Below are 22,909 nucleotides of genomic sequence, written 5' to 3'. Positions count from 1 at the left end.
ACACGTATTTTTTTTCATCCGCCATTAAACACTTTAAGGAGGTGAAACCACCATCCAAAGTAAGGCACGTCCAGGGGCGCTTTGGCAGTTTCACCCACAAGAGCATAACATTTTTTAAACCAATCCACCTGGAAAAACTTTCTCATAACGAGAAATGAAAAATATAATTTTCTCAATTAAAAAAAATAGTTAAGGGTTGAGCCACCCCTCACAGGCGTTACTTTGGATGGCGGTTTCACCCCCTTAAAGTGTTTAATGGCAGGTAAAAAAAAATACCCGTCGCTTAGGTTTTAGTCTACTATACATATTATAAAAGAAATAAAATCGGAGAGATCGACCTGGGACACCTTCTCGTTAGTATCGAAATCAATGAATTCGATTCGGAGTACTCCTTTGTAGCGAAGGCAAGGAATTTTCACGGTTGCGAAAGCGGCGCAGTTCGGCTGCATTCTCAAAGGGCCGCGCGGCCGAACGGTCGAGCTCAGCGCCATCTTTGATCGTCCCGTAGAAACAACCGAGAGCCTACACCCATGCAAACCCATACTATGGAGCGGCGACGCCACGCCGCTGTGGGAATCGCTGCCTCGTGCCGTGCATGCCGTCTCTTTGCCGGTGCGGTCGCCTTGACGTTTTTCTCGGCTAGCCGTCAGACTCCTGGCGAAGGACGGCCGTCTCGACGCCTGGAAAACCGGTCCTCTTTCGGCGGATATATCTCAGGAAGGAGAATGGTGCGTACGAATCCTCCCGGTCGGCGAATCCTTCTCTCCCTACAAATTGTTAGATTCTCGTGCATGTGCTAAACACGCACGAACGTTTACCGGCTACTGCTTTCCTCGTGTCCTGACATGCGCTTATACGAGCTTGGACGTCCTTTTACTCCGCTAAGCACTTCTCCATATCGTCAGCGACTCGGCTGGCATAATTCTTGTATTACTGCAGGATGCAATTTCTGCAAAATATGGAATATACAAGCCATAGAAACATTACCGTATACGTACACGGCGTGACCTAGTGTGGGTGATCACGCGATTGGGCTAGGTATTCAAAACGGCGCCGCCACCACTAGACGCTGCGTTGCGCCCGTCGATACTCGCCCTCCTACCCCTCGTTGGTTCGCGGCCAATCGTTGGCGGATGCGCGCGCACGCGCGCAAGCGCACTGCCCGACGCGCTTGCATGAACGTTCATATATATAATATTCATCAGCTATATAGTTTCTATACTTATGGAGTTCTTTTTTTCTGCTATAATTTTTATAATACTGTAATATAGAAAGCCATAAGACTATATGTTTGTTTATTCCCGGTAACTTCGGCATCTACTGAGCCGGTTTTGGTCAGATCTTTTATCGATACGTTACTTTTTATCTTGGAAAGAGGTAAACTCTGTTTTATTACTCTATCGCATGAGGAAACTTATCGGAATGCAATGATGTTAATTAATTCCGTTGTCTTGATCGTCGTAAATTTTTACTGTTTTTTTATGTCAAAGGAAGTGTCCAATTATAACTGTAAAATGAAAAATGAATTTTTATACTTGATTATTTTAACACTTGATTTCATCATTTTAATGAGGTGAATATTTTTGCCCTTTTTTTGGAAAAGTAACATTTTTTGCTACTTCTGAAGGTTTGTTGTAGTTTTTTCAAACACAGAAGATAATGACAGATCATTGTTTCGAAGAATGTTCGTAGTGTTTTTTGAAGATGAAATGACATCAGGCTATGCACTTGTCTTTCTTTTACACCAAAGGTGTTTTTTATTGTAATGTATAAGCGTATCTCCAACCTCGCATTGTCATTTGTTTGGAATCTCACAAAACTATACGAACGGGCTGATGACCAATCGCGAGCGTGCGTGAGCTGACCAGAGAGGAGCCGTAAAGTAGTTAAAGACTGTAAGTGCATCTGGAGGAGCGCGACGATTTTTTGCTCGCTGGAAACCAGTCGAGAATTTTTCGTACGGAACGCGCGAGCATGGCTGTTTATAAATAGACGCCGAGATGGAGGTTTCTTGTGAACTGAAAGGCTCGACAATAAGTCCGTATCGGTAGCCGGCGTCCTTTAGGATCGTCCCTCTAGATCTGGAAGGAGAGACGACCTGAGGAATTAGACAAAGATATTATAAATGTCCAGATAACGAATATACATTATATAACAATTAGACAAAGATATTATAAATGTCCAGATAACGAATATACACCTTCAGGGATTGTTACACAAAACAGAAAGTTACAAAAAATTAAAATTGAAAAATAACAATTAGACTTAACGTAGTAATATACGGATATTGTACTTAGTGCGGTGTCTGGGTATAACAACCATATTCAATAGTTGAATCATTAAAAGTTATATTAACTCAAATATATTTCTGGACGTATGTACCGAATTCTAATTAGTAAAGGAGCCCGAGGGTCTCGATAACGAGAGCTAATCTTGAATTTCTCAGGTTCCTCCTGGTGTTTTTACTGATTAGGAATAGTACAATGATGACAATATTCATTTCGTCATCGATAAGGTACAAGGACGAGAAAAGAGTGGCACGAGATCATCCAAGGCAGGGGAAAAAATTATCCGAAAATTGAGAAAAAAGGCTCATCTTCCATGACGTACAATCTGCACGATTAGTTTGAAGAATAGCCAGCCGATTGCCAAGCCATGTCCTTTCCCACGTTTGTCATCTTAGGCAGCGGCAAAGATGCAAGGACGAGGACATGGCGGCAGGAGAGTGTTCGGCAGGTATAGTTAAGAGGAGCAGCTCTAAGCTGAAAGGAAAGACAAGGATACAGAGCCAGCACCGGACCCAAGGGCTGTCCGAAAATATCCACCCAATTATCCCATTCTCATCTTTGTCATCCTGGGGAGTGGCGGAGGCGCAAGGACCATGGTGATGGACGCAGGGTATACAGAACCCACGAGTCCAACCATTACCTTGATATTTTTTTGAAGACAACCAAATTGAATGGGAAAAAAAAATCAATTTCCATAAGAAAACGAATTCCTCTGGCAAACGGAACTTCACATCCTATCATCAACAAAATTAGTTGTAGGGTTGATCGGATGGAATTAATACAAATTTGAAGTGATATTCCATTTTCTTGCGCTTGGTTTAACCAAGCTTTTATTATTCATTATTATTTGACTTTCCGTAAATAAACGTCTTGGAATTAAAAATTGATCACTTCAAAATGTGAAAGACTTGGGAAGAGTTAATAACAATCTCGTGTTAAAGTTAATTATTTTATGGATTTTACAGTCATTCTGATGTTTACTCCCAAAATTCTCCCACTTATTGGTTATTGCAATTTTGAAGGATATTCATATGCAATTGATTATTTGTAACATCACGTATTATGTTGTTTAACTTAAATGCATTTTCTTGCAAGTTTGTAACAATTTTATCGAACAATAATAATTCCACGTTATATGATATTAATGTATCTTTCGAACAACATGATATATTACGAATGTTATTCGTAATATAATAAATTATATATATATAAAATAAAAAAAATATATATCCTGCGTCCACAGTAAGGACTGGGTTCTAGTGTCTGCCAGAGGTGGAGTTACGCCCGTGGGAGAAGCTAAGAACGTATCCTTTGGCCGAATCGAAGACGGGGATTCAGGATAGGAGTCAAGGGCCCAGGACCGAGAAAAGGGCGGGGACTTGGGCGTATTTTAAAGCCACTGGAAGGAACGGAGAGATTAGGTAGATCGGTGGAAGCGGTCATTCCGAAAGTACATGGGCACGTATATGTGGGCCTTATCGGGAAGCACCTAACGAACGGGCGTGCAGGAGGCGAGTCGATCAGCGACGACACCGGGCCAAGGGATGTCGGTGTCGGTGGGAACTCGAGTATAGGTGCACCTTGGGAAACCTCGGGGCCCGAAGATGCAAATCGTGCTCGGCAGTCGGCGCTAGTCGCTCGCTCGCGCTCGCCCGAGGAAGGGACCGGCTCCGCGCTCGACTCTTTGCCAGTCTAGGAGCGGAGGTGCACCCAGCCACGCGCCGCGGCGGTTCTCTCTCTTTCCTTTGGGTTCGCATACCTCGACGCAGCGACCATCAGGTATACTTTTGCGAACGACCCGAGGCCCTTTTCGGACTAGGGTGGAAATGGTTCAGGGTTCGTTTCCTCGTTTCGCTCGTACTGAGTCCCACGCGCTGTTCTCGGTTCGCGTACCTCGACGCAGCGACCATCAGGTATACTTTTACGAACGACTCGAGGCCCTTTTCGGACTAGGGTGGAAATGGTCCAGGGTTTGTCTCCTAGTTTCGCTCGTACTTAATCGTTTGGGTCCCACGCGCTGTTTTCGGTTCGCGTACCTCGACGCAGCGACCATCAGGTATACTTTTGCGAACGACCCGAGGCCCTTTTCGGACTAGGGTGGAAATGGTCCAGGGTTCGTTTCCTCGTTTCGCTCGTACTTAATCGTTTGGGTCCCATGCGCCACTTTCGGTTCGCGTGCCTCGATGCAGCGACCATCAGGTATACTTTTGCGAACGACTCGATGCCCTTTTCGGACTAGGGTGGAAATAGTTCAGGGTTCGTTTCCTCGTTTCGCTCGTACTTAATCGTTTGGGTCCCATGCGCCGCTTTCGGTTCGCGTGCCTCGATGCAGCGACCATCGGGTATACTTTTGCGAACGACCCGAGGCCCTTTTCGGATTAGGGTGGAAATGGTCCAGGGTTCTTTTCCTCGTTTCGCGTACCTCGATGCAGCGACCATCAGGTATATTTTTGCGAACGACCCGAGGCCCTTTTTGGACTAGGGTGCAAATGGTCCAGGGTTCGTTTTCCTCCTTTCGCTCGTACTGAGTCCCACGCGCTGTTCTCGGTTCGCGTACCACGACGCAGCGACCATCAGGTATACTTTTCCGAACGACCCAAGGCCCTTTTTGGACTAGGGTGGAAATGGCCCAGGGTTCGTTTCCTCGTTTCGCTCGTACTTAACCGTTTGAGGTTCCACGCGCCGCTTTCGCGCTCTTCAGACCTTATGTAGAAAAAATCCAGGACATCCGAACGATACGGACAATTGACCGCGCCACTCACAATCTGACGAAACGCGCTCAAATTTTCAGGCAAATATTTCGATCCAGAATGAAAGGAGCGCTATTGCGCAGCGCGGCTTTTTTCGACCGTGGTTTTTTAAAAAGCCTGTGGTACTCAAACGATTAAGAAAGTCAGCCGCTTGGAGAAGTGATCGGAGCTGAGCCACGCGATCATTCGGGGCAATGGTTATTTCATTAATCGGCGATTCATTCTAATCAACGCAATGTTTCTCTCGTGCGTGTGTGAATATTAGTAGCTCACATCTTTTTCTTTCTCAAAGGGTTAAGGTGAAGTGAAACGCGTTGAGAGATTTCATCGACGTCGGTAAAAGGTCTTCTTCTAAACGCCTACCTTGCCGACGTTCGTACTTATATCGAGATCCGTGTCGAATTATATTGGGTATTGTGCTAAATGGCACACTCCATATGTCGTTTCCGTACAATAATTATAAACAAATCGCAGTAAAACCCCAGAAATCTCCTGGATTCATGGTTTTTTTATGCCTTAATTGACTGCTTCGTTGTTTTTTTTTTATGCCTGTGATTGGTTTCGGTGCGTATCCGTTTAACAGATGTTCCCTTTGTCCTCTTTTGGGAGTCTCTCTCATGTACGGACCGTAGTACCGCTCGGCCAAGCTTGGGTCAATTGTTTCGAGTTCATGGCAATTGACCATCCTCATCTGAGGCCCTGGTGTAAAGGAATGTATGCTCTGTTGACTGGAAGTCGTCGTTCTAACTAGGAATGGAAAGAGACACATTAGTTTCGAGGTCTACTCCGATAACGTGGCTGTAATGCTATCATCACACATTGTGAAATTGCTAATTATTTATTTCTTCCACGTGTCGGGTTTATTGACATTTTAATACTACTCTGAAACTTATCCTAGTAGCATATAAAATGATCTAAATATCTTCGTAGACTGTGCTAATTGTCCCAAACGACACATGTCTTTTTCCTGGGTGCTCACTAGTCACGTGTAAAAGTTCCAGACAGTTCGATCCAGTATCCTTAAAAAAAAAAGTGTCTTATTAGAATTTACTGATTTGAGGGGGGTTACACTTCACCTTAAGGCTCTTATTTTTCTCTCTGCACGGATTATTCCTTTCCCAAGATTCGCGCCAAGCCAACTAATTTTCTCTTTATTATTCAAGGGGCCAAGCCGATCCCACATCCTGATTTGAAAGGCTCCAACGACGTGTCCCCAATCCCGGAATAATCGAAAGGATCCGAGGAAGTTGTAACCAAGAGCCGAAAATACGTAGCAGAATTACTTATTCATCGCGACCGAGGGTCGAGGGTTCTTAATCGCATCACCAGAGACTTTAAAGAGGTCTCGACGGAGTCCAGGGTCTCTAACTGACCGTCAGAAGATCTTGAACAGAGGCCGAAGAATCTAAATCATGGCTTACGACGATGTCATCCTACGAATGGGGGAGTTTGGTCGCTATCAACGTAGGATTTACTTGCTCTTGTGTTTGCCGGCGATCTCTTGCGCCTTTCACAAACTCGCCGGGGTATTTTTGGGCGCTAAGATGGATTCTAGGTGCCTCTTGCCGAATGAAAACCCGGAGAATGCTAGCTACTGGTTGCCAATGGATGTCATTAACGCGAGCTACCCGTGGGATCCGGAGCTGAACGAATGGTCCCGGTGTAAGAGATGGGACCACATCAACTCGACGAGCTATTCTTTAGAGGACATCGATCTAAATCGACGGGTCGAATCGTGTACCGAGTTCGTCTATGATAGAAGTACATACCGGAGTAGCACGACATCGGAGGTAAGCCATCCAATATGAAGGAAACGACCATTACATTCATGGTATTAAATTATGATACACCTAGCTTCGAAATGCGGAGACTGCAATTTAAATTCATTGAAAAGGGGTCTTATCAATGGTGATTCAACTTCATTTGGTCTAGCCGAAGTAATTTTAACATGTCACAGTTGCAACTCGTCTTTAGTCTTCTGATAGATGCTTCGCATAACAGGAACCTTATATGGTATATATGATGAATATGTATGGGAAACGATCAACCATTATATTCATGGTTTTAAATTATGATACACCTAGCTTCGAAATGCGGAGACTGCAATTTAAATGCATTATAAAACGGTCTTATCAATGGTGATTCAATGATGATGTTATCGAAATTGGGACCGAGGTTGACGATGACGATAACTATAACGGTAACGACAATGTACGTAGGCCAATGCCCACTTACGTTCCATAAAACTACTGCGTCAGCCGCAACTCTCGGTACGCCATACACGTGACCGCAATGTGATTCTTAGTATATACCGTTGTTCTCGCCATTTTGTTGCCATAATAGTGGCCCTCACCGATATATTCACATAAAACATATATCTTCCTCCAGAGTAATAAATGAGAACCTCCCAAACGATTATTTCGAATAACATTGTCTAAGATTAATCAGGTGAATGGTTTTATATTAAAAAGTAAAATGAACGTTAGTATGAAAATAAGGAATATTCAAAGGACCAATCGGAGGTGACAGAGACGTAACATTTTAGTCGTATGAGTTAAAGTCATTATTGTGGGTTAAAATTATTACTGTAAGTATTAATTGTTTGCAATTGTGTTTCAGTGGAACTTGGTGTGCGACAAGGAGTGGCTGCGAGCTACGGGGGACTCGTTGTTCATGGTAGGAGTCATGCTTGGCTCGATGATTTTCGGTGGTTTGTCCGATAAATTTGGACGTAGACCAATTTTCTTCCTGTCTTTAGTCATCCAGCTGGTCGGCGGAATACTAGTGGCAGTCTCGCCCGAGTTTATTTCCTACGTAATCTTCAGGTTGATCGTCGGCTCGACTACCAGCGGTGTCTTCCTGGTAGCTTATGTCATTGGTAATCATGCTTTTTAAAAAGACTCCCTTCCCGAGTTTACAGGGTCTCCTTAGAATCGGAACTGGATGTTCCTTTGTTAACGATTTACGCAAACTTTGCCTCAAAGAAATGTAAAAGCTCGATTAAGTTTCGCGAGATGTTAATCAAAGGACTTTAAATGATCATTCCAAATAATTTCACAGGACACGGTGCTTAGCTGATGCTTTTATAATCTTTATAAATAATTTTACGTGGGCTTGTTTAAATTGCATATACAAATCAGATTGTACTCCTTTATTAGAAGCTATCTAGGGAGAAAGGTTTATAGTACAAATTTCCATACGCATGTTAAATTCATGATTTATACTTTTAGTTTGACATAAACATTCTGCATTGTGATAAAAAAGATGCGACGTGCTTCTGCTGATGCTTCTTCTAAATTTAAGGATAGCAACTCGATATGGCTCAAAGACCGGATATTAAATGTATGAGCCAAGACTACAGGACTTAGAATTTTCTTTTACTGTGAATTCTTTTTCTTGGACGATCGGAAAGATCCTAGATTTCCCTTTTTTTAATTCTGCATCGTTCTTATGTATTATTCTCAGCTCTCGAAATGGTCGGCCCGAAGAAGCGGTTAGTTGCCGGAGTTGGATGTCAATTATTTTTTACCACCGGCTACATCATGACTGCCGGGTTTGCGTACTTCTTTACTGATTGGCGGATGCTACAAATTGCGATTACCGTTCCAAGTGTGGCTTTCCTGATATATTGGTGGTAAGTTTTTATATCTCGTCTCCCCTGTCTTCCCAACCATTATTTTCTATAATTCCATCTGAGGCTTTTTCTCTCATTTCTACATTCTCAGTTTACATATCTCTCCACGCGTTAGCTTACATTGGATATCATACCTTGGAATGAAAATTTATCTCATTGTAAAACGACATTCGAGATTTAAACGGTTTGTATACATTTAATAGGTCTGTTTAGTACCACAAAAATAATCGGGTAAGGTTCCGGAAGTTTCTATAAATGATCTTAGATGTTAAGCTTCTTTTAATCCCACGTTCTTGTGAATTTCGTATTCGGCTTTCCCCTAGATTTTACAGATATATGCTATTAATGAATCTTGCTAGTAACAATTAATACATTTTTTACGCTTTCGCAGGTTTATTCCCGAGTCAGCTAGGTGGCTCTTGACGAATCACCGGATTAACGAAGCAAAGGACTTGCTCCAAAGTGCTTCGCTGGAAAACGGTGTGGATATACCACGTGAGACGTTAGACGCACTTCTAGATAATGACGCGGACAGTACCCCGGACAAGAAAAAGGCGACGCTCTTAGACTTGTTCAGATACCCGCACCTGAGGCGGAAGACTATTCTCCTATTTTTCAACTGGTAAGCCGAATATCCCTGGTAATGCGCATTGATCCATATCACAGCCAATTCTTCAGATAGCAGTGACAAGAACATTGTCGCACACTATACGTACGCACTCCTGTTTTCTAAAGGCTGGTGAACAGCGGTACGTATTACGGGCTCTCTTGGAACTCCTCGGACCTGGGAGGTAACACGCACTTGAACTTCGTCATTTCGGGGATAGTTGAGGTGCCTGCGTACACGTTTCTGATCTTCACCTTAAACCGATGGGGGAGAAAGAGCATACTCGCTGGATGCATGCTAGTCGCGGGATTATGTCTACTAGGCACTCAGTTTGTACCTGCAGGTAAGTCGGAACAAGTTACGGCGACCAGTACTTCTCTTTTTGCGGCTGTAGAACTTGAGTGATAGAGAAGTCCCGGCAAAACGTTCTCCAACGTGTGATCAGGTTCTGCCGGAATTTCTATCCAGAGTCCAGGGTAATCACTGATTTCGTCTTGTTACATTCTTCCTTTCTTTTTTTCCTTTTCGCAGACATGCCGTGGCTCTTGACGGCGTTAGCCATGCTAGCAAAGCTAGCGATCACTTCGTCTTACGGTGCAATCTACGTATTTACTGCCGAGCAGTTCCCTACCGTGATTAGAAATGTTGGATTGGGCGCGTGTTCGACATTCGCCCGCATCGGGGGAGTGATTGCGCCCTACGTTAACTACTTGGTGAGAGAGCCTCTCAAGCGATAATCCCTACGACGTGCGTCGACCAAGACGGATAATAAACTCAAAATGCTTCCATCTGATGCACAGTCTAAAATCTGGATGCCGATGCCGCTGGTCATTTTCGGTGCCTGCGCCTTCGTCGGTGGATTCTTATCCCTGCAACTGCCGGAAACGTTAAATAAGAAACTGCCCGAGACCATTCAGGATGGCGAGAGGTTTGGCAAGTGAGTAACAAAGTCTCAGTTGTATAAATGATGGGTGGCGGGGGAGTAATTGCGCCCTAGGATATGATTCGTAATCCGTGGGTCAATGTACGTGGGTATACTAAGTTTAAAATTAATCGGAGGTATGCGCTTTTCGGAACTTTCTCCAAAATGACTCTGAGGAAAGGTCCTTTACGAAAACTTAGGTCTATTTGTAATTTCTTGCGCCTTTGTCCGCTCCAGGAAATGTACTTTCGATATTCAATACGGTCGTTATATGTTACCATAATTAATTGATTTAACGAAAACTCCTGCATTTTAGGAAAATTAAGAAGACGAAGAAAAGCCACCAGCAGCAACAGGACAATGAGCAGCTGAACGATATCGAAGTGATAAAGCCGCTCAAACCGCGAGAAAACGGCGTTCTAGAGAAACAGAACGGATGATATCTATTTTCGGATTAAATCTTTCGATAATTGATTACGCTACGATCGTTAGCCGAGTTCCTGTGTTGACAATGTCGAGCGAGGTGGTCAGAAATAAAACACCAGACAGCAGACGCTAATTGCGCGCACAAGCTTTCAAAATTACACGATGGATAAATGTGCTCTACTATAACGCGTGGCAACAACATAACTATAGTCTTAGGATGGTTCGGATTTGAGTGATTCAGAAATTGCACGATTAAGTTCACTATATTAACAGATCCGCTGACACTTTTGACACCTTTGCGTGACCTCATCCCGTGCAACGCGCGAATAAGACTCTTTTGTAATCTTTTTGTATTTCCTAATCTGTAAACGTTTTATGCACATATGTATTTTATTATGACCAAACATGGCCCAATAATTTTTGACATATACCTTGCGTATGCGTATACAGATTCTACACATGTACTTGTAATTCGCGCTCTCTTTTATAGATGCATAAGAAAGGCGTCACACTTCTTTGCATTCAAATGCCAATTGATGCTTTCTATGCTTTGTTTATGCATATATTTTGTTCAAAGTGTATAAGACGAGATGTTTCTTCTCGACTGATCTCTTCGTAAAACAAACAAATTGCATAAGATTGGCACATTATAAATTTATACAGGGTGCACACTTTTCTATAAGCACCTTCGACTATACACAGCATCATCATAAATCAGGTTACTAAGATAATTTGTTAATGATCCACACGAGTATTTAAAACTGAATCGTGAAGTTCATTATTGCAAAAAGGAATTATACACTTCTTGAATATAATAAAATTTAAATGACATTGAGTTTCTTGTTTGCCTCGACAAAATAAACAGAGGGAAGGTATAAGCTATGAACCAGAACATGCAACTAGGAAGTTTATGGTATTAACAGTCTTTTGCGGAATTCAATGTGTACCTTTAAGAAAGCTATAGGGATCGCAAGGCATTCATAAAATAACTTATCGGACAGAGGTTATTCCTAAGTTGCGTTTTTAAAAAAAAACTTTAATAAAAAAGATCAACTTAAAAAAGGCACTACGTAGTAATAACGAATTATGTATAAACTACCTATCTGCTAACTACTGTAAATGTTTAAGTATTTATTGCTCGGAAAGTTAGTAGTTGGCGCAAAAAAGAAACGAAGTGTATCGCATATGTACTAATAGCGTTTTCAATTGGGCTCACTGAAGTATATAACAAACTGAAACGCTCACCACGTTTAAGAATACACGGCGAGCTTGATTCAGAGAGAGATAGATTTGGATGTCCATGCATCATTGTCGTACGAAGTTCGTTAAGCATTTGTCCGAGAAAGATGAAACGATGAATGGCTCTTCGTCTCAGTTCCACTTCCAGATTAACCAATGCGTGTGCACCGTTGTATGTATAAACGGTGCACACGCATTGAGCGCACACCGTCCAAAAGGAAAATTTATTATCATTCACAATTGGTATTGGTAGTGTACCATAGATTTATATACCTAACCTAGATCGCGAACAGTTGCCGTATAAAATGGAGGAAAATGTGTCAGGGCTTCCTTCCGCTTCACCTCACTTAAGATTCCATCAGCTGCCGCTTGGGGGCACTGGCGCGCATTGTATAGGGATATTCTAGTCTAGTTGCGCTGCCGTCTCCCCACCCTATCAGTGGATAAATTCTGATGCATTTCGGAGCATTTCGGAGTCAGCACACGCAGTGATTAAGGTGTCTTTTATCATTGTTCTAAGAGCTGTGATAATTTCCTAATATCGTGACTGCTTACATTTCTGCGCAGAGAGTGCCTTAACGTTTCAGCCATAAACGATTTTATTGTTCGGCACTTTGTCGCGTGCATTTGGTAGAAATATAAGATTAGAAAGATTGGACCATGCTTCCAGCAATGAGTAATGGTGGTTTTGATCCTACTAAGGGTGACAGTGATACAGGAGATGCATTTGGATGTGGCAGGTATGGCAATGCAGCATATGTTATCAATTTTAGGCTTTTGCGATTACCGCAAAGAATTAAACAACGATGTTACATTCCTTATGGCACAGAAATGTGTGCCTCCTTTTTACCTATAAACTATGTTTTTATGGCTTAACAAATTTTCAAATACTATCAATTATTGCAGAAATAGCACTGCTCCACTTGTGGGACCATTGCAGACAGCACCGACGCTTCGTTATGATACATATTACAATATGAATCATTCAAAACGTGGCTTAGCAATAATTTTTAATCATGAATTCTTTACTATAAGTCACCTGAAGCAGCGATGTGGCACAAATGTTGACTGTGAGAATCTAATTATGACTTTGAAAGATCTTGGCTTTGAAGTAAGAGATTTCCATAATTCGACACATCGGGATATTATAAAAAACTTGGAAAGAAGTAAGTATAAGCTGTTATCAAGACTAGTGTCATGTCAATGCATATTGAGAGTTTTAGTTTATTTTATCATATGCATAGTTTTGCGTTCATGAAAAATAATGAATTATTATAGTTGCGGAAATGGATCACTCTGATCATGACTGCTTGGTCGTTGCTGTACTGAGTCATGGCGAACTTGGATTACTATATGCTCATGATACACCTTACAAGATAGAGGCTATATGGAGTCATTTTACTGCTGATAAATGTCCTACTTTGGCTGGCAAGCCAAAAATGTTTTTCATTCAAGCTTGTCAAGGTGATAAACTTGATGGTGGAACAACACTTAAAGATCGTACAGAGACTGATGGTCAACCTACTACAACGTTTCGTATACCTACACATGCAGATTTCTTAATTGCATATTCCACAATACCAGGTAATTTAAGACATAATCTAGTCACAAAGTAGTATAAGGAGCATCCACTTCCTTATAAAAGTAATCATATATTTCGTTGCCAATTTTGCTGATAGTGACATTAGCAACTCTGGCAGAAAAAAACCATTCAAATTCTCATGAATGGTCACCACAATGTTGTCTAAAACAATTCATGATAGTCGCAAAGATGTTTATTACTTAACATCTTATACATATTAATAAATGAAAACAAGACCAAAGGCATAAGCCACCTCTTTAAATCTGTACAGCATGTGGTACTACATTTGGCTCATATTCTAAACGCCATATTTTACAATCGAATTACACTTTTCTCATCATGATCGTTAGTGTTACTATCTACTATCATGGCAAAAAATCTAAACTCAGAATTTTCTGGAAGGACCCTTATACTACTTCATAAATAATGCCAAATTATTTTATTGACATTTTCCTAAAATTTGATCAATTAGGTTACTATTCTTGGAGAAATACTACGCGTGGCTCATGGTTCATGCAGGCCTTATGCATGGAGTTACGTGAACATGGAACAAGATATGATATTTTGACTTTGCTTACATTTGTTTCTCAGCGAGTTGCCATCGATTTTGAATCTAACACTCCTGATAATATTGCCATGCATCAGCAAAAACAAATTCCATGTATCACTTCGATGCTCACACGCCTTCTACGATTTACACCTCCTACCAATGGACTAGTGTAGTTCATGCAGATGCATCGATGATATGACTACCATTTTACCACCATCATGGTTCAGAAGTAGAGCTTAAATTGCGAAAAGGTTCAATACCATGTGTTGAACACATTCTACACGGGTCCTACATATTCTTATTCTGTACATTGAGTATGTTATATTATTTTTCTTTTTAAAGAATGCATTTATTATATTTTTAATATAACATCGAAGACGTTTGCCATCCTTGGTGAATGATTAATCGTATGGCTATCACTGCCAAATTCAGAAAAACTTTTCGCAAGTTTTAGTATTGAAGTCAATCCTAAAATTCAACCAACTGTTCCAACTTTACACTTTGTTGAAAAGTGTTGATATCAATTTTTTTTGCCTGTTAAGTATGCTGCAGAATATTTTTACCTTAGTCAAGTAAGTGCTCAATGTGAAAGCTTTCATTTGAATTGTAGTACTATTGCACTTGCATTTCAGCACTATTTTTTCATCAAATAAAAATTATAAGGGAGAACAAAACATGTGAAGCATACAACTGTGATAAGTAGCATTACAATTTGACATCTCTTCGTTTGAAATTTCTGATCAACCGAAAAGCACATTTTTTATTCTTCATTTCATTGTTAAAAGTACTGATATGCAAGAATAATAAAAATACAGAGATCTCCGTTTACGTTCTGTGGCCCAAAAGTACTACATAAATATGTATATTTAATGTTGGGGAGTTTCATAAGTAATGTGATAATCTTTATGGGAGCACGATCAGTCGCTCATATCTATCGTAGCATTTTTATATTCTTTTACTTTAATTAATTTGTTGGAAACGTCTTTTTTTATATTTCTCGCTTATTTTTTAAAACAATAAATGCCTGTAGGTATTAAGAAGTTTAAAAGTAAAATCATTTAAAACATTTCGTTGAATTTCTATGTGGAATAATTATCCCATATTATTGTATGATATAAAAAGTATTAAGTCCCAGTGATTTTTGTAGTGGTCGCTATTGTCAAGTAATGATTTTTCTCATTTTCACTCCAAAATAATTTGTCCTATAACATACTTTTTTACTTGTAGAGCAATCCCTTGTATTTAGCGAAGATGCGATGGTAGCAATTATTAAATAAGTTATGTAAAATTTCTAAAGTGACTGGTCCAATAAGAAACTTGTCTCTCTGCAATGTTACGAGGTTGTAACAACGTGAAAATGACTGTCTTTCAAACGTCTTTCATGACTCAAATGTTTATATAAAACTTGAGCTTTGAAGCAGCAATATAGAGACGCTGAAAAGCTGCAAGAATGCGAAAAATGTTTTATAATATTCATGCATTTCATAAGCATTTATTTGTATAAGGTGTTCTTACTGGAAATATTTGTATCCTGTTTTGCTATCTGAAATTGTGATAATGTTTTTTACACAGATTTGTATGAAATCTTACGCAATGTAATAAATATATTGTAATGAAAAATAAAGTGACGTTTTTGATAATACTTTTGTTTAGCTCTATCTCTGCCGTGGATGAAGTTTAATAAATGATGTAAACTAACTCCTGGATAATGAGTTTTATCATTTATTATTTATTAAAGGCATTTGTTTATAAACTGACTAGAAAAACTTCATGAGATTTAACAATCAGTTCCCACTCTGAATTCGTACACAGTAGTCAACAAGATATGGAATGTTTTTATCCTATTGATCGAACACTGAACTTTCAGGAAGTATGGTAAAACCATTTGGTTGGTGATTGACTTACAGTAGCTACTATTACGTATAAAATCATTACTTTGTACATTATGAGACAGTTTGCAGCTGAATGTAGTCACATTATCGTTGTCATTGAGATACTTGACCAGGTATCTGAATTGGTAAATGATGAATATCATGCTGAGAAACGACAGGAGCAGTAAATGGTCTTTGTGGTCTTGACCTGTTAACAATTTGCTGTGTGTCTAATTTTAGTGGCTCTAATACAATTCCATTTTTAATACCGTGGTTCTGCACTTCAAAAATTCGTTCATCATGATCTGTACTAAGAAGTGCATCTTGTGATATGCTTCCATTATGTCCAAGACCAATAGGAGCAGTTTTGTTTTTAGATCCGAACAGGAACCTTTTAAAAAGCTCTTTTCTTTTAACTCCTGGAAGAATCGGTAATATCAATGAATTTAAGAAACTTAAGTACTAACATTCATGCGCCTATTTACATTTTTTGGAAGCATTAACATTTGTTACATGACACGTACCATTTTTTGCGTTTACGATGGAACTAGTACCAGCCTGCAAGACAAACATAAGTATATGTAAATATAAGTAATGTTGAACGAAAATTACTGATTGCATTGATAAAAAATAATACTTGTTCTTTGAACAGTTCATGAATTGGCTTAAAGGGATTTGAATGTATGGAAGATTCTGGTGAGTCTGCAGACTCCGTCACTCTATCGGGTAGTCTTTCATTCCGTAAGGACTGATCATCTTTGATTCGTTCATTCAGAACTGTATAATTTTTCAGTATCGTATCCAGCAACCATCTAAATAATTGAATTAAATTCATACAGCGTTATAAATATTACAACTTCCTCGTTAAAAGTTAAGTTAAATAACTTATAATGGTCCAGATAACAAGAGAATATTCTTAATATTTGTCCTTTACATAATAATTGTCAAATATCTTTATCATAAAACATAACTTACTTGTAGCCATTAATAATACCAAGTATACCGTTTCTAGATTTTGAATGGGGATAACGGCAGGAGCAAATTTCCACTCTTGTAGGACATCGCATCATATTTGCTATACGTTCAACATCTAAATTCTCTACTAAATCAAGTTCGTCAATCGCTCCACCCAAATCCTGCTTATTCGCCAATCTACAAATAACATAGGTTTATTACTCACAAATCTTGCTGTGTAAAATGATATACAATGATTAATTCCATACGCAATGATGAGAAACAACAAGAAACGTTACATTTGACATTGACCACAAAAACGCCCAGAGGTATATAAGTGTGCAAAAAAGCTAAAGGTGCGAATGTAACAGTATTTAAATAGACATTTGATATTCTCACAATAATAATGGTTTTCCTGAAATGTTTTCGTGCGAAATTAATTCTCCAAGTGTAACTTTATTTTCTGTAAGACGTGAAATGTCACTAGCATCCACCACATATATAAGGCCATGTACCTAAAAGTTTTTAGATAATTGAATGCGGAAAGCATTAAATTCTCTTAATGTCTTACTTTGACAGATACACAAGTGACATTATGTTTATTCCTCATAAATATTTTGACTACTCATTAAATCACTTCTATACATATTTAATTAAAAAATATGAACATTCTCTTACATCATTGTAATACTTAGGCCATAATGCTCTGATTTGTGGACTTCCGCCAACATCATAAATTTTTATACCATACGACTTATACTTTAAAGAGATGGTATGAAATCCTATCGTGGGCAATACATTTTGATCAGGATCTGCGATGGAAAAATATATTACAGACAGACTGGTATCGATGAGAACTTTAACGGGAAATTTTATTGTATGTACATTGACCATTTGTTGTAAATATATTATCCTGTGCTTACCTCCAGCAATGCGGTTTAGGACTAATGTTTTTCCTGCATTGTCGAGGCCGACCATAAGTAAAACAATGTTTCTAAAAAGGGCAACATTCACTTGTTAGGTTAAGAATAATTATTTACTTTGAAAAATGTAATGCACCTTACTTCTGAACATCGCGTTTCCGGCGTAACTTCTTCACCAAAGTTCGAGCACAATTGCCCATATTTTTAAACGTTTGTTTTATTTAGTAACATTAAATTCAGCCCAGCACGTTCCTCCGCACCTGTCAATACACGCTGATAGTCTTATATCGCCATAGTGTATACAAAAGGTGCGTTCCGAAAACAAAGTTCTAAAGTGAAGGATGGTAGTTCTGTCGCACTCAAACGTAGTTAGAACTCGCTCACTCGGTCTCTTTTCAAGTTTATTCTTGACTAATATCTCCCGATATTTTGGTTATGATACACAAAAGTTTTACTACTTGGCCCACGTTTGGAAATAAAATTGATAACCAAAAAGAAATAGAATTTAACTAACCCAAAGGTTAAATGCTTAACTGTTATTTTCTTATTAAGCATAAATGTTAATCCGAGTTTTTTAAAAAATCGTTATTTCATAAAATTACCGTGTATTATATAAAAATGAGAAGTTTCTTTTCATTGATAACTATGGATTGCATGATGAATGTCACATGATTGGTGTTCAATCGCAGCATTGACGAGACACTTATTTGACATATATTTGATAGATAGGTTTGACGGGAAGATTTCTTATATTTTACACAATTTCTCTGATTGGTAACATCAAAAATACGTCCGAATGGATCTGCAATCAATTAAAGTTGGTTTCATCGGAGGAGGAAACATGGCGAGTGCAATTGGAGCAGGTTTAATTCGGAAAGGTATTAATAAGCTTAAACATGAATTTTGTTTGACGTTGAATTCCTAACTATAGTATCTTCCAGGTATTTTAAAACCAGCCAATGTTTGGGTTTCTGGAAGAACGGAAAAAACACTATCTTTTTGGAGAGACTTGGGAGCTAATGCGACACTGAGAAATGGAGATGTTGTCTTAAATTGTGAAGTTATATTCTTAGCAGTTAAGCCTCACATGTTGGATGATGCATTAACTGGTATTAAAGAAACCTTGAAAGGAAATATCGAGAGCAAGCTTTACGTATCCGTTCTTGTTGGTATTAGTCTAGATACTTTAATGTTTGTAAGTATATAGATTGTTTCATAACTGAGTATAATGACATATAATTAATGTTTATGTGCCCTTTAAAGTGGCACACGTAATTTGGAATGGAACTTAATAGTAGGTTGTGCACTATACTTTCAGAAACTCGGTAACATTGTACCAAAACCTAGAGTTATCAGATCAATGCCTAATACCCCTATGATGGTCGGCGAAGGCATAACAGGTAACAGAAAATGCAACAAAGCATTAATTACATGTTTATTTTCATTGCATCTCTTTCAGTGTATTGCTCAAGAAATACAACTACTAAAGACACTGATCTAGTGACCACGTTATTTTCACATATTGGTGTATGTGAGATCGTGCCGGAAGCACTGATGAATGCTGTTGGTGGTCTTTCAGGCTCTGGTCCCGCATATGTATGTTTTTTCTGTACATCTCTTCTTTTTACAAATAAAATTTATATAATAAATATCATATAATATAATAGGAATTATTGTAGGCATATTTAATGATAGAAGCTCTTGCTGACGGTGCTGTGAGAATGGGTGTACCACGTCCAATGGCAACCAAGTTTGCAGCTCAAGTTTTAGTAGGTGCTGGTAAAATGGTATTGGAAACTAATCGACACCCAGGTCAGCTGAAAGATGAAGTATGTTCTCCAGCAGGCACTACAATTACAGGGATTCATGAAATGGAACGAGGTTCTGTTCGGTAAAAACTAAACCTTCTTTCATTATCCTATAATAAAAAGTACATATATTAAACTAAAAAAATTCTTTTTATTTCAGAGGGTCCTTGATGAATGCTGTTGAAGCAGCAGTGAATCGATCGGAAGAGCTGGCCTCAAAATTTAGTAAATAATATAAACTATTTTTGATCATTTTGCAATATGAACATGATTGAATATTGAAAATTACATGAAGCATATGATAATTAGAAAATGAGATATTCTGAGTTAGATGAAACTGTCATTATATCCATAATAAATTATGTAAACCATTTGAAATTTTATTCCTAATAAATAATATAGTATTTAGCATGCATGTTGTTACGTAATCACTTCTACTCCCTCAAAACAGAGGGACGCATTAATCTAAGTCACGGCGGAGACCGGACGGAGAATACCGGATTCAGGGGCACGATAACGTGACATGATAAGAACGAGAAACGGAGGAAGTCGTAAGGACACCACGTGGAAGTGCCACGTGCCCGTAGTGCTAAAATATTAAGAAAAAACACGACCTGCTATGCCGCCTGACAGAATGAATGTCATCACACCCAGAAGCGCATGATGTCTAGATGTAGAGTCTTAGGCCTCCTCTTGGCCAAAATTCCAGAGATAGGACACTTAAGGTGGTATGAAAGAGTCAGCTTGTATGTATCTGAGAAGTCAAATTGTTGGTAAAAGTATTTTCTGAATTGGGTGTACCAGAGATGAGCATCTCTGGGTGTACCGATTTGTTTTAAATTTTACCACGTGAAGACGGACGCCGTAAAGTACGTCCTAAAACTCATGAAATTGCATTTTTCATAAAAAATTTATTTATTTACGATGGACTAGAACGAACATGGCGTGGTTCGAGCACTTTTTCGTTGTTTTTCGCTTTTTGGGAGCTTAGTATAATTCTCAACGTAGAGTGTAACGGACTGCAATATAAATATAAATGTCGGTAACGGGACGCGCCAGCTTATGTTACCACTTGAGTATTCCAAACGACGTTACCACCAAAAATGGTATAGATGAATTTTAATTTATCGACCCCGAGTAAATTTCTCAGCGCCTTTCATATCATCTTAATAAATACCCTTAATTACTTTATTTGTAAATAAAAACTTAATAAGTACACTGGTGGTCATGAATGGGATCCCTTTAGATTGAGAATAAACGTGGCGTTGCCTCAGATTGGTCCATGGACGTCATTTGTTACATTTAGCTGTTTGTTTGAGCACTCAAGTTCAGTGCTCGGGTGTTTTTTTTATAAACATCAACTTTATTAACAATAGTTAAGAACGGAGTACATGAAGGTTGAGATGCTTTCCGGGTGGATGTTCGAGACTAAAAATTTCTGTTGGGCCCGTTCGGAAAATCACATCGGAAAAAATATTGGAAAATGTACGATGGTGCGAGAAATTCGCCACATTTACACATTTTATTTTACGGTGTTGTATGTACGTGTGTTTCAGATCATTGAGAGGAATTGTACATTTATTCTGGAATTAATTACGGGAAGGAGGAAACTGAAGAATATTCACAGATGATTACAACAATTTTCGGAAAAGTATTGGAACCTCGTCATTACCATGAAATATCGGAAGTGATTATATGCACTAATGTTCGAAGATGTCGAAATTAATTTCACGCAATTCAGTTTCCTATGAAGTCGTATAACTATTGGTATGATGAAGTCGCATCACTGTGGTTTGATGCTTTTAATCCTCTGATGATGATGGCTTTTTGTATCGGTACTCTGGCTTCAGTCTGTTGAATGAAAAAATAGATCATTTTTATTCCTAGTGAAATTACAAAAGGAACGCTCGTGCGTTAATATCATAAACCATGAAGAATAACTTGAAGAAAGAGAAGCATAGGACGCTTTGCCCCAACAAATTTTGATTATCAGTGAATGTGCACGAATAAAAATGGGAAACGAATTCTGAGAAAGTCCATAAAATTCCTAGTATAACGTGTGAAGCCCCTGAATTGGATCCGGCAATTCTCCATTCCTAAGTTATTAAAAAATCCACGGTGGACCTTAAAAATTCAATTGATGTGCACAAATGATATCCAAAAACATTTACAACTCGTTTCTCCTACCACTATAGGCAGATAGTACTGCGAGAACTTATTCCTCTATAACGACTATATTTTCTCGCGTATAGTACCCAATAGGCTCTTCATCCCGAATAACCCTTCACAGTTTCCGGCAAGTTTTTCACATTGACATAAGCTCTCAAGTGAAAGTTAACTTGAAATGTAAGAGAAATTGAATATAACTTTTTATGGCATATATGTACGCTTAAGAATACATTTGGTAAACGGTTTGTCTCGACTTACAGCTCTTCGATGCTAGGCCCTTCGCCGGATTCTTCGCTGCTGTCGGTCGACTGACCTTCGGGCTTCAGTTGCTGGTACAGTTCCTTAGCAATATCTTTAATAGATTTTTTTACTTCGATACCCTTTTGCTCGTCCTGTGGGCGCGGCAATGCGTGGGCCAATGCAAGGAGCGCCCATAGTGCAACTAGAAGGATCAACTGGAACTTCATGGTGAGGAGTGTTTAGCGGTAGCTTGTCGAGTCCATCGTGTAGTCGCTGTTTATATATCGATTTCGACAATAGACCTCGTTACGTCATCCAATCGCCGAAGGAGGGAATCCGCGTGTCTCTGACAATTTCCGGTAAAGGGGAATTTCTAATTTGTGACTTGCAAACAATTCCACATGGAAAAGTTGATTTGCCAAAACCCCCTAAAAGAACACTCGACGGATTCTCTAATGTGTTGGGACATCGGAAGCATCCGGGATGTGAGACGTCAAACATTGATCAAAGAAAAGAGGGAATGAAAGCGATAAACGTCCTGTCGATTCGAAGTTTACCTATACTTCAATCATCGACTTGGAAAATAAATTTCCCGTCCCGTAGATTCTCCCCAATTGGCAAACAAGACGCACAATTGCTTTGCGATTTTATTCTCATTTTTTAATATCATACTTATTTTCTTAATAGCATATTATTCGATGAGAATAACGTTCTGGGCAGCTATTGAACACGTTTAGTTTAACTTTTGTTATGTATTCATTTACTACTCATTATTGTATCAACATGTCTATCTACACCGAGGAAAAAGATTGGTTGACTGAAACAAATATATATATATATATATTGCTGCCTGAATCATGTATGATTTAAAGAAATGATTTCGTTCGAATGTGCAGTTCTAACAATCGACTGTGTGATTGTCTCAAATAAGAAAAAGTTGAGTTAA

General features: G+C 39.1%; 4 protein-coding genes across 9 annotated transcripts; 3 read left to right on the top strand and 1 right to left on the bottom strand.

The window, feature by feature from the left end:
- The first annotated feature begins 603 nt into the window (after nt 1-603).
- Nucleotides 604-11,462, top strand: LOC105702177 (organic cation transporter protein). Of its 4 annotated transcripts, none has more exons than XM_012429547.1 (9): nt 604-728; nt 6,202-6,828; nt 7,658-7,916; nt 8,504-8,672; nt 9,064-9,294; nt 9,408-9,622; nt 9,811-9,992; nt 10,080-10,216; nt 10,518-11,462. In XM_012429547.1, the coding sequence occupies exons 2-9, from the start codon at nt 6,451-6,453 to the stop codon at nt 10,639-10,641; spliced, it is 1,695 nt and encodes a 564-aa protein (XP_012284970.1). In that variant the 5' UTR covers nt 604-728; nt 6,202-6,450; the 3' UTR covers nt 10,642-11,462. The 4 variants fall into 4 exon arrangements, with proteins under 4 accessions (XP_012284970.1, XP_012284969.1, XP_012284972.1 ...); XM_012429546.1 differs by lacking the exon at nt 604-728 and adding an exon at nt 3,936-4,067; XM_012429548.1 differs by lacking the exon at nt 604-728 and adding an exon at nt 4,324-4,344.
- Nucleotides 11,463-12,342: 880 nt separating this feature from the next.
- LOC105702152 (caspase-1) lies at nt 12,343-15,290 on the top strand. The gene is made up of 4 exons (XM_012429490.1): nt 12,343-12,606; nt 12,773-13,032; nt 13,145-13,450; nt 13,921-15,290. Exons 1-4 carry the CDS (start codon nt 12,527-12,529, stop codon nt 14,169-14,171), a joined length of 897 nt encoding a protein of 298 aa, XP_012284913.1. The 5' UTR covers nt 12,343-12,526; the 3' UTR covers nt 14,172-15,290.
- A 124-nt stretch (nt 15,291-15,414) lies between these two features.
- On the bottom strand, nt 15,415-18,034 carry LOC105702151 (ADP-ribosylation factor-like protein 13B). Its single transcript, XM_012429489.2, has 8 exons — nt 17,888-18,034; nt 17,747-17,817; nt 17,502-17,635; nt 17,223-17,338; nt 16,845-17,021; nt 16,507-16,681; nt 16,394-16,427; nt 15,415-16,288 (listed from the first exon to the last, which is right to left on the bottom strand). The coding sequence occupies exons 1-8, from the start codon at nt 17,944-17,946 to the stop codon at nt 15,984-15,986; spliced, it is 1,071 nt and encodes a 356-aa protein (XP_012284912.1). The 5' UTR covers nt 17,947-18,034; the 3' UTR covers nt 15,415-15,983.
- Nucleotides 18,035-18,037: 3 nt separating this feature from the next.
- On the top strand, nt 18,038-19,927 carry LOC105702153 (pyrroline-5-carboxylate reductase 2). 3 transcript variants are annotated; one of them, XM_012429492.2, is made up of 7 exons: nt 18,038-18,054; nt 18,472-18,624; nt 18,688-18,941; nt 19,065-19,146; nt 19,206-19,342; nt 19,426-19,637; nt 19,715-19,927. In XM_012429492.2, exons 2-7 carry the CDS (start codon nt 18,543-18,545, stop codon nt 19,785-19,787), a joined length of 840 nt encoding a protein of 279 aa, XP_012284915.1. In that variant the 5' UTR covers nt 18,038-18,054; nt 18,472-18,542; the 3' UTR covers nt 19,788-19,927. The 3 variants fall into 3 exon arrangements, with proteins under 3 accessions (XP_012284915.1, XP_012284916.1, XP_012284914.1); XM_012429493.2 differs by lacking the exon at nt 18,038-18,054 and adding an exon at nt 18,075-18,266 and having other exon boundaries at nt 18,476-18,624; XM_012429491.2 differs by lacking the exon at nt 18,038-18,054 and adding an exon at nt 18,075-18,266.
- Nucleotides 19,928-22,909: the final 2,982 nt, after the last annotated feature.

The sequence above is a fragment of the Orussus abietinus genome, unplaced genomic scaffold (assembly GCF_000612105.2).
Source record: "Orussus abietinus isolate OABI.00-Male unplaced genomic scaffold, Oabi_2.0 scaffold22, whole genome shotgun sequence".
NCBI lineage: Eukaryota > Metazoa > Arthropoda > Insecta > Hymenoptera > Orussidae > Orussus > Orussus abietinus.
Note: the sequence above shows the minus strand (reverse complement) of the source record. Positions and strands in the feature narration are given on the sequence as shown.